Source organism: Eurypyga helias, unplaced genomic scaffold, assembly GCF_000690775.1.
Source record: "Eurypyga helias isolate BGI_N326 unplaced genomic scaffold, ASM69077v1 scaffold2359, whole genome shotgun sequence".
Classification (NCBI taxonomy): domain Eukaryota; kingdom Metazoa; phylum Chordata; class Aves; order Eurypygiformes; family Eurypygidae; genus Eurypyga; species Eurypyga helias.
In genome coordinates, this window is record NW_010269912.1 from 73997 (window position 1) to 85951 (window position 11955).

General features: G+C 41.5%; 1 protein-coding gene across 1 annotated transcript in view; it reads left to right on the forward strand.

The window, feature by feature from the left end:
- The window catches only part of LOC104514513 (talin-2-like), a gene marked incomplete at its 3' end in the record, with an annotated part of 99816 nt that overhangs the window by 68427 nt on the left and 19434 nt on the right, over positions 1 to 11955 (forward strand). The window contains 7 exon segments of the mRNA XM_010158230.1: positions 630 to 731; positions 2062 to 2181; positions 4672 to 4818; positions 6318 to 6484; positions 7933 to 8116; positions 10115 to 10240; positions 10883 to 10999. Of these exon segments, the coding sequence (XP_010156532.1) occupies positions 630 to 731; positions 2062 to 2181; positions 4672 to 4818; positions 6318 to 6484; positions 7933 to 8116; positions 10115 to 10240; positions 10883 to 10999 (963 nt within the window).

Sequence of the window (11955 nt, forward strand, 5' to 3'; positions counted from 1 at the left end):
TATTTGGTAACAAGCTAGTATTTAACTGCAGTCTCAGGTCAAGTGGCCTTTTATTTCTGCTTCCTTTTCCTACTTTTCTTTCATGTTAGTCTCCTAAATGATCAGCAGGCCAACCTTAAAGCAAACAACTTCCAGAGAAGATGTCAAAGCCTGAAGTGCTCTGCTAGGCACATTCTACTGCAAATGTATACTTTAGTAATGTAAATGAGTTCGATGTAAAGAATCAGCTTTTCCTATCTGAGGTTAAAGGTGTGCAGGATGGCAGCCTTTGCCACCTAAAGGAGTATCTTCTTGCAGGATCATTTTGTTTTGTAACCATTGCACGTTCCTTTTTACATTATCCGAGAACTGCAGGGAGTCTGATCTCACCTGAGAAGTCGTCCTTGTGCTCAAAAACTGTGCTGTAAATTCTCTGTGTCTACTGTTCTCAGAAGTGGGCTAAAGTGTTTTCTGAGCTCTGTGCATCCTGGTGTTCTGTCTTCACTTGCATGTTTTGAGAGAGAGTAGGTAATAAAAATGAATGTATAATATGCCTGCATTACTACGTGTGAAGTATGCTATGGGTGACTGCCAGTATTATTGCAACTTCATTATTTTTGCCATATTTTTCACTTTTTCTTGCCTTGCAGCTGGATGAAGGTACGCCTCCAGATCCCAAGGGAACATTTGTTGATTATCAGACCACTGTGGTGAAATATTCTAAAGCCATTGCTGTAACAGCACAGGAAATGGTAAGATATTCGGTTACAACTAAGGGCAAACTCTTCTGCACATAAGGAATGTGGGCGTTGTGAAACTCTTTATAATGTTAATTCTCAATAATATCTCTTTAGAGGCAATGGAGCAAAGGAAGTGATGATTTTGTCCATTTAACTCTTGGATCTTAGTGGCAAGGTTGCAGGGGTTGCCCTCTACAGGAGTGCTGGATTGTGTTGTGGCTGTTCTGAAAAAAAAACTTCTTATCTGGCTCATTTTCCATGACAAATAAAAGGAAAACATTTCACGTACATGCTTTTTCATCAGCCTGTTTAACTGTCGCTGAAATACTACCTTATGTGTATCAATGACTTCAGGTTACACCTTCACACTTGTTTCATTTAGCTTGTGAAATAATGTCACTGTTTTCAGACCTCTGTAATACTTAGAAAAGAATGCAGAGCAACATCTCAAATCGGGGTTTTTTTGCCTTTCTGTGATACACCTGGTATTTGCAAAAGAAAAAAGGAGACTTGCTGAATTGAGATTTTCTTAGCTCGTGTTTCACAGCAACTTTTGAAGAGTTGCTTGTCTGTTTTTAAGAGAGGTGAGGGGACTATCTGTGTGTGCTACCGGCAGGGTTTTTTTACAAACCTGATAGCTGTTGCACATTCAAGACAGGTTGTGGATTCTGCTATCTACAACATTGCAGCTTATTGGCAAATGATATAAATCTGTCTAAAAGTAGTTTTGCCTTAAGGATGGAATTCCATGGCTTTTACTAATGCAAACTGGAGACAGAAGAAACGTCTCTGTTAAAAGGTAGGCTTTTTCTAAAGACAGATCCAGTTATTTATACTGATGTGCTACCAAGGTACGCTGAGTACCCTACCTGTTTCTTCTTGGTCCTCTTCCCTTATCTCAGATATGTTTTGCATCAGTCCTCAGATTTTTTTCCATTTTCACGCCTCCTGCCACACCAGCTGAGACTGACGCAGGCTACCTCACCTTTGACAAAATAAGGTGGCTGCGGCACACAAGACCTGCTTCTCCACCCAATCCAAGTAACTGTGTACCTGGCCTGTCACCCGCTGTGTCAAAGAGGGAATTACCAGCTCTAACTGCTGCTCTTTGATTACTCCATATGTTTTGCGAGTGTCTGGTTACCATGACTCTAATAAAGCATGTTTGCTTGAGTTTCCTCGTGGAATTCTTTTGCTGGATCACAGGTCCCTTAGATGGCAAGCGGTTTACCCCATTTCATCAGTGTGGCTGAGCAGATCAGTGTGCTTCTAAGCCTGAATGCATTAACAGACTATTCTCACACCTATCATTTTTTTTCTCTTGCCTGTGTTCTTTTTCCAGATGACTAAGTCCGTTACTAACCCGGAAGAGCTGGGAGGACTTGCATCGCAAATGACCAATGACTATGGGCATTTGGCTCTCCAGGGCCGAATGGCTGCAGCTACAGCAGAACCAGAGGAGGTCTGCAGTTTTTAGACCTCTTTATTCTCTGTACACGGTGGCATCAACATGGGTATTCTGTGACAGGGGGCAAAGTCGAGGGGTATTCGCCTTGCTTGGTCGCAGCAACGTGCTTGCAGCCATTGCTGAATGCAGTACATCCCTAGCGGGATCAGACAGATAATAGGTTTCAAACTGTCAGGGAATGTGTTTTCCTTCCAATGTCTTTGTGGGGATTCTACAGAGAACATGGCGAATGCATTTCCACTGCCCTCGTTCGTTAGCTGCTATTGTACACAAGCGCTGCCTATACTGTGTGTGCTCTGTGCGATAGGTGAGCAGGTGAGCTACCTCTGGCCCACTGACACTTCAAACGCGGGACAGCACAGCACATCTGCTCCCAGAAGAATTTCATTTGGCCTACTATTGCGTGATCAAAACAGTGACATAAACCGAGTCAACATTTGAGGCGTACTTTGGCTATACGGATGTGTCTCTTACAACCCACTTCTGTTTTCACTAAAAACAGACTTTGAGACAGACTATATGCAGCCAGATAAAAACTCTACTGAGTTTGTTTTCATTGGATGGAAAGGAACGGATGAGCGCAGGGAAGTTGTGTGTCTTTTCACAATGCCATGCAATCGTAGCATATTACGGTTATTTACACGTATGTGTCCTAAGTACCATTTCCTGCTAGCGGATCGTGAGGAGAGATCTGGTTTGGTCCTTGATACCAACCCCTTCCTTCTCCAAACATTTCCTCTCTATTCAGTGTGCCTTCACAGGTTAGGGCACACAGAGCACAAGTTTACTGACAAGAAGCCTCACTTTTACCACTGCTCGTGTGCACAGGGGCATAGTGATAGGAATTACAGTCTACTACAGAACATTTCCAGTGAACATTCAGATCCTCCACCCAGCCTTCTTTACCTCGTCAGCCCTCCCATTGCTCTCAATACACACAGGTTGGCTGCGGAACAAGTTTTCTCCTAGGGGTGCTGTGAATCAGCAGATTTTTAACCATGCTTAGGGACTATGCAAAAGACATTTTACTTCCTAAGCATGACTTTTTATGCTACAAGCCTTCTCATAAGATTTACCCAGTCAAGGAAGAGAAATCTTGTCAAAACCTCAGTCCAGCTTCAGAAGGAAACAGCTTGCAATAGTAGCAGACAGTTCCATAGACTGGGACAGAACCTCCTGAATTACGTGGGGCTTTCGCTTACAGGCAACTTGCAAATACAAAGAAAAATTCTTAGTTATTTACTATATAGATTTCCTTCTATCTCACATGTTTTGATGAATTACAAATATAGCTATGCTTTTTTGTCTTGCCTGTAAGCGATTTCAGGTAAACCTTTCTGTCCCCAAAGTGAGGTGCAGGCAACCACTAAGAGCAGAAGTAGCTTCTGCTGACGCGACGTCTTTGGTACCTGAGTCAGAATATGACATGGGAGAAGTGGGTTCCCCATGCAGTCCTGCACGCCCTCTGCTAGTGGAGGAATATGGACTCTGCCTGTTACAGCAGTTCCTGCGTACTCCAGGCGCAGTTACAGAAATCCTTTTAGCTCCCTCTTCTCGTTGTCTGGCTCTGGCGATGGAGCATAGACAAACGTTGGCAAGGTGGGGTAAGAGGGTATCTCACCATCACCAGATGTATCACATTATCTAGATAAAAGACCTTCAAAGTGTTTTTGACTTTGTAATTACATTTTGCAGCCGACAGACTACTTGGGTGTTTCATGCTCAGTAGCTACGTGAAAAGCAACGGCCTGCATTCGGCTTGATATTGTTAAATTGAATTACCATTTCTGCACGTTAGTTTCTGCCTGAGGTTGAAATAACTCCATTTGTGATACTAATGGTTGTGATTCCTGCTTAGTTATTAATCCCTATACACACCTATATGCCTAAGTACCTGCTGGTACTGAAACTACCACGTTTTGAAACAGGGACCGCATGGCTTATGCTGTAGGATTATTAATAAAACAGAAATGGTGAGGGCAAGATTTTCCACATTTCACTGCTCCACCTCTATGTGGTCAGTTCTGGAGAGCTGAGACTCTATGTGAGATTCAAAAACCAGACTCATACAGTTTTGGCTCAGTTTCAGCAGTGTAGAGTAAACACGTACTTTTTGCCCATCGTACGTACCTTCCATACAGCTCATGCTGACGGTGCTGTTCTGGGACATGAAGTAGTGTTATTTGAGTGTGGTGAAGTTCTCGGGTACAGGCCTTATGCCTTCTCTTTCCTGGGGTCCAATTCACTAGTGCTGCTGTTTCATCAAGAAGCCTTTTCTAGGGTTGTGCTACAGGAATAGATGGTATTACACCTGCTGAGTTTTTTCTGATCTCTGCAGAGAGTATAGCAATGGGTGGAATACTGGTAATAAAGGTTCACTACAGAGACTGTGTTTTCGGTTTGTTGACACAATGTACCAGCATGGCGTTGATTTATTCACTTTGCTCTTGCTTCGTTTTTCCCTGTACCTCCTTTACCATTTAGATAGGGTTCCAGATCAGGACTCGGGTGCAAGAACTTGGCCACGGCTGTATCTTTCTTGTGCAAAAAGCTGGAGCTCTCCAGATTTGCCCTACAGACAGCTACACCAAAAGGGAGTTGATAGAATGTGCTCGTGCTGTCACGGAAAAGGTAAGACATCCCCCTGTGCTGTCCCACAATGTTTGTTGACCGAGCTTCCCCAGGGTGTAAGTCAGTGAAATTGTTTGGGTTGTGGATTATTTTTTGGTTTTTTTTACACTTCAACTGTACTACAAGTACTTTTACTTCCTAGTACGATATTGTCTGCTTTACATTCTTACTTTTCTTTCAAACGTTCAGTCCGGTTCATGTGCTACAAGAGCCCGTGATTAGGTCTTGCTCATGTCTTATAATAAAACTTCAGCCTCACACCACGGGGTGACTGGTCCAAAACTCAACTTTAAGACATGAGTTGGCACTTGTGCCTTATGAAGCGCTCCCTTGGAAATACTAAGTCCACATGGATGGCTGCAGTTACCGAGATGAGGTTGGTTGATGACACGCGACTTCATGTAACGACGTCCTCCCCTTTTAAGACCGGGCCAAGCTAATAATGCACTTAGAACTGCATCTTCAAACTGTGTGGGGTTTCTCAGTCTTTAGAAATGTCCACTTCAAACAGATGGCCTGAGTAGCTTGGCTTTGAACCTTTTTGAGGGTGTCTCTCTCCTTCTGTTGGGCACAAACATTGAGAGTCAAATGTCAGTTACTTTTTGATTTCACCAAAACTCACTTCTTAGCCTGTGTTAGTGTACTCTCAGCTGTACAGATTTCCCTGGGAGTACCAACAACTCCAAATTTAGGTGGGGATAGACAGTATCTTGTAAGAAGAGTTAAAGCTGATAAGGAGAGCAGTAGTCAATTACAGGGACAACTTGGAATCTGAATAGAACCTGGGGAAGAACTGTACTATTAGAAGTCAGTATAGCAATCCCCAGATGTGGATCCCTTCTTGCAAAAGCAGAATTTAGGACTGTAGTATGGCATGAGAACAGCATCCCAGCTGCAGAGCTTTGTCAGTACAGTGTTAATTAGATGAAATGGATATCTCTAGCTTTTTTAGCAAAGGTGTTTCTAGATATAAAGCCATATATTATCTTTCAATAATTTTCTGTAAATATAACTGTGTAGTATCTGGGTTCAGATGGTCTATGCTTTCTGTTTCTCTGATGTTAACTTTTCTATCGCTGTGCTGCATATGACTCCTGGAGTCCTTGAGTCAGTGTTTATTTGTGCGTGTTAGGGGAAACAGCAGTAGCTCTTGGCTCTGACATCCTGGCAGAAGTTCACTGCATTACCTCCAACTGCCTTTCAAGGAAATTTTAACTGATATGCTTCATCCTGTGATGAGCAGATCACTTCATTCTGTCTGAAAAGTGGACTTCCTAGCTGAAGTCCCCTTTAATCTGAGACAATCTTTAGTCATCTCAATGAGTACTGCACAAAGAGAGCGAATAAGGTAAAGGGGAAGGAGAGTTAACTGAAGTTTGCCAATGACACTGCAGAATGAATTTCTGTTGTGATTCCAGTCACATTAAAGAGTTCACTTAACATCCCTTAATGAGGCTTTCTTTCGATGACTACCTTGTTGCTTTATGGTTGTGTTCCAGGTCTCCTTAGTCTTATCTGCCCTTCAAGCAGGAAACAAAGGCACGCAAGCCTGTATTACTGCGGCTAGTGCTGTGTCTGGGATAATTGCAGATCTGGACACCACTATCATGTTTGCTACTGCTGGAACCCTTAATGCGGAGAACAACGAATCCTTTGCAGACCACAGGTCAGTGTAACTGAAAAGATGGAAGAGTGTGTGCACAAGGGAACAGTGGAACTGCCAGAAGCAACTGGCATGTGGAGATAATTTTTTGCCTTTCTAGATTCCCATGAGTGAAATTGAAGGAGACAATGGAGTGAGAAGAGAAATAGGAAAACTGGGATATTGATAGAGCGTAGCAAGCTTCACTTTGGTTATTTCTGTGAGGAAAGAATTTTTTTTTAAGCTGGGGAACATCTGTCGAGCAGTTCCAACAGAAGACTGCAACTGTAGCACTATTTTGGTTTTTTCTTGTTTTTATTCAAGCCGACTCATTGCACAGACTACCACACGCTGTTATTCTAGTAGCAAAAATTAGCCATCTGGGACATGGAAGAGGAGTCTTCTGGAAGAGGAGTCTTCCAGCAGCTGCTCTTGACTGTCTGACTGTTTGTCTTGCTAAATCATGCTTGTGGTTAATGATGTTGTGGACAGCACTGGTGGCAACGGCACAGCTATGCCACGCATTTTCCCCTTGGACAGAGATAAGCCCCTTTTCCCTTCAAACAGCATGTGCAACAAAATAATCCGACACCATTTTTCATCACCTTAAGAGATTTGCAGCATCTGACTCTTTCTTCCTTTGGTGTAAAACCCAGGGCTTCACAGCCAAGACACAGACTTACTACATCACAGCCTAGTTGGCGTATGTGACAATTTTCACCAGCGTTTGTTTCCCACCTTGCCAGTTGCTCAAGAAAGGGGAAAGATGCAACGGTGTGTAAATTGCTGCTGTTCTGCAGACTGAAAGTCAGGGATTTTCATACAGCTGTCTTTTCATTTCTAGGCTGACATTTCACTTGAATAGGGTTCTACTTCTTTGTTAACTTGACTTTGTGAAATGCATACTTAAAAGGGTTTCTTCTTTTACCTAAATGTTACTTTGGATTTGTTGTCCTGACATGCCAAAACATGTATATGTTGCGGGGGGAAGAGGGGGGGACAATGACACACACACACCCTGACTAGGTCACATTCTCTGTTCTTCTGGCATTCATACTACTGCCTTCCTCGCAAATAATTATTTTAGTTTTCTTACAATATGCTGATTAAGATGGAGGTTTGACAGCTGTTTCTTCCCTTACAGCATGGCCAGATTTTCTTTCAATGTTAAAATGCAGTTGCTCTCTTCTGCTACTGCCCTACCTCATATCTTTTGAAGATGGGGTCATTTTAGTAAACTGCTTTGCATCTAGCCCAAAATATAATGCTACTGTTTTAATTTTAATAGTTGTCTTTTTTGGGTTTTTTTACTTGAAACCTGGCCTGTGTTTTTTTATGATGAGTGGCCACTGGCATGATAACTTATATCAGCGCTTTCATGTACCTGTTAGTCACCACAACATTGAAAAATAAGGTTTTTTCCTCTTTTCCTTTTCCACTTCCTTCCCTGCATCCTCTTTTTTTTGCTACAGGGAAAATATCCTGAAAACAGCAAAAGCTTTAGTTGAAGATACAAAATTGTTGGTTTCTGGTGCTGCCTCAAGTCAGGACAAACTGGCCCAAGCAGCTCAGTCATCAGCTAACACCATCACTCAGCTTGCTGAGGTAGTTAAATTGGGAGCAGCTAGCTTGGGATCCGATGATCCTGAAACACAGGTGAGATGTTTTAAGATTTTTCTGATACTTTTAAAGAGACCAGAGACAGTTTTCAATTGATAAGACTCTGTGAGACTTCTCTAAAACAGCAGTGTTCATCTGTTCTGGGACTTCTCTGGGTTTACTCAGACCTTGCTCTTTTTCTGAGAATTCAGTCAAGAGGTTAAAGCATTGAGGGAACTGGACAGTCCTTTGTATAACACTATTGCTTTCATTTCATGGGTTTGTTTCAAATGGGATGCTTTTGGCAAAGTATTCATCTCGGTTTTACTAAGTTGTGATAGGACCCCTGACTCATCCCATTTTTGTTCTGAGGAGCTTGCATGACTTTAAAGCCTCTTACCCATCTTACAGCTGGGTTGTGCACTTTGTGTCACTTGTGTAGGCTAACAGACTTGCCATTCTCTAGCTGCATCTGAGCTGGTTTTCATTTAACTCAGTCACTTCAGCCTTCAGTGTCGATTATGTCAAATGTTTCTTCAATTGTTTGTTTGGATCTCGGTGAAATGGAGGTTGGTGAGCATATTGCAGATGTGCCTGTGGTGGTACCAGATTAGTTTCAAAAAGCCTGTTCAATTGCTAAGTGCTCTGAAAGGGAAGTGTGTTCTGTTTTCCTTGACCCATATGATCAACGAAACTTCCAAGATGTTCCATTACTGGGAAAATACTGTTGGAAGCACTTTTTTTTTTTAAGAAATGGATTTCCATAAACTAGCAACATTTGCAAAACTTTTACCTTACAAATTGGTTTTCTCTGTATGTAAAAGCCAAGAACACAGGACTTAGAATAAAAGCTATCGTGCACAAGTAATTATTTATTTGGAGCAATTTTATATTGCCAGTTTGAAACTGCAGGTGCATCGTGTGTCCTAAATGGAGCCTTTCTAATAGCTTTAGCACACAATACCATCAAAACATTTTTCCATAGAGGCAACACGTAATTTACCAGGTGCAATAGAGTTTCAGATGTCTTACGCTGCGAGTTGCTGCAGAGCGCAGGCGGTTGGACAACAAATAATCCCATCAGTCTGTCCTGTGTCTCAGGTTCTTTTTTTATTTCCATGATGAAAGAGCTTCTGAGCTTCCAAAAGCTAAGTAAATTTTTCAGGAAAAACCAAGACTTCATTTCTATACAAGTGAACTGCAAACACAAAGCGATGAGGCTGTTCTATTATTACTTAAAATGCTACAGAATGCAATTATTGAGAAGGGATCGTACTACTTTTTTTTTCCCCTGAGCTTTCTCATTTTTCATGCATCTTTAAACTTTTTTCTTAAAATGAATTCTTCTGAATTCCAGCAAAATACTTAAATGTGTTTTTCTACTAGTGGAAAGGGCAAAGGAGAAGGATTTGGAGGAGAGAATTATTCTGTTAATACCCTAAAATAACCAGCCTGTTTTAGTGTCTCTTTTGTCTAGGACTTCTGTCTTTGAACTTGGGTTTAAGAGACAATATCTCCCGATTAGTCTTTTCCTGATGTTAAGGCCAAACAAGTTATTCAGCATTTAATTCTGTATAGCCACTTACAGAGGTTCAACTTCCTTCTCCCTCAAAGTCTCCCCTAACACCTAGCCACAGTGAGTACATTTGATCTTCCAGTAGGTGATTTCAGAATTCAAACATAACTGTAGCATTGGACTGTAAGCTTATAATCAGTTTTCATGCTTTGTTGCTTCCACCCAAAGAGTGAAGAACATGGACGAAAGTAAAATCTCCTCTTAGGGAAGCTCAGGGGAAGGAAAACCTACCTGCAATCGACACTTCACAGGAAGTAGTTGTTTTTATAGGTTCTGATCAGTTGTATGAAATACTGTAGCTATCAACACAGCTTTTCCTCTTCCAGAATGTTATGTGTTTTACAGAGTAGAGGGAGGGTGGTACTATTTGTGTACCTACCAGTAGTAGATATTTTTTTCCACCTGTGCTCTAAAAGTCTTGCACTCATGGAGGATACCGTTTCGAGTCAGAGGTTTATGACTATGTCTCGTTCCTATAGGTTGTCCTGATCAATGCCATCAAGGATGTTGCAAAGGCCCTTTCTGATCTCATTGGTGCTACCAAAGGAGCTGCCAGCAAACCAGCAGATGATCCATCCATGTACCAGCTGAAAGGTGCTGCCAAGGTAAAACCTTATTCTTGTGTTTTATTTGAAAGTATCTATGCAATCACACTTGATGGACATGGAAACATTGGATTTCAGCAATTTCTGATTGCCTGAAATCTCATCTCTCTACTTGTTTCATTATCATAATGGGATGATACAGAAAAACAAGGAGACACCATTGAGTTTCCATGAAACTATTGTTTTTTGTAGGCTGTCAGGTTACTTCTGTGGTCTTGATGAAAGAACTGTAATATTTCTGAAGAGAAACTTCTTTCTATTTCAAGGCCTTATCTAAAGGCAGGTTATTCTTTAATACTGTTATAGACCAAATTTGTTTCAGTATAAAATGGAGACCTACCCTGGAAATGTTGTGGATTTTCCATTTTTTTGTAAAATTTTAGCCAGAACATTCATGCTTAACAATATATGCTTCTGCAGTTAGTTGTGCTACATATCTGCAACTTACAGGGAGCTTTCAGAAGCTGGCCAAGAGGAGAGTTTGTGTTTAGTCCCATAACAAGTACAGTTTATTCAGCCTCTTAGGCCCTGTTAGCAGTAATAATGCTACCTAGCTTAATTTCCTTTGCTTCATACCCTGCTCCCTCTGAAAAATGGGAGGGAGGATTCACAGATTTTTGTCTTCCCCTCTCTCTTACTCAGGTGATGGTAACAAATGTCACATCGCTTTTGAAGACTGTTAAAGCAGTAGAAGATGAAGCTACTCGAGGGACAAGAGCTCTTGAGGCCACAATAGAGTACATCAAGCAGGAACTCACGGTACAGAACAAACTAAACATACATGGCACTTTTGAAAGTGTGCTCTTACAACTCAAACCAGCCTGCCCAGGCACTTCTCCTCAAGCTATGCTTTACTGCCTTGCAGTGCGTTGGATGCAGTTTGGTTCTCTACCTGTTGCAAACCATCTCTGAACCACGTAAAAAGCCACTTCACCCTATCTGCTTTCAGATGTTACTGGTCCCCACTTTGAGATTTAACATGTTAGCATCAGGTACAAATCTGGGAGCAACTGCTTCTTTGTTCTTTAGATGCCAAGTTTTTACTACTGATACTCTTTTTTGAGACCAATGCTTTTCACCATTTTTTTGATCCTGGTTATGTCTCTTCAGCATCATAGCCTGCAGTCACAGCACCTGCAGCTTAGTCTTGTTTCTATTTTTCCTTTGTTATGAAATGATACTACCAGTGATACATGGCCTGCTATCTGATATTCTGTCTGAGCAGGAATTAACAACAGCATGGAATTCTCTCACAAGTTAGGCATCAGACCATGACAATTGTTTTCCTTCCTCTTTAAGTTATAAAAGTATAGCTTCCAGATGCAGCTTTCAGTTACTTTTTGTACTAGTACACTATTCACTGACATACATACATTAATACCTGTGTGTTTGTGAAGAAACGTTTTTTTTGTTTTTCTTCTTTTTCTTTCAGTTCGTTTTTATAAAAAACCCTATAGACAGTCTTCAGCAGAAAACAGTTTTTGGTACAGCCCGTGAATTGGCAATTCTTACACTGTAACTGCACAGGCACAGTTTGCCTTGCCAAGTGTTCTCCATAAAACATCTATATTTCATTGTGTGAGCAATGCTGTTGCAATGAAGAAATAGCCGTTGGGTTTGTCTGGGGCTTTTTTCTTCAATATCTGCGTATAGTTGTTGGGAATTCTTAAAATGTCTGCAGTGGTAAGAATTCTTCATTTGGTACCTGATCAGGA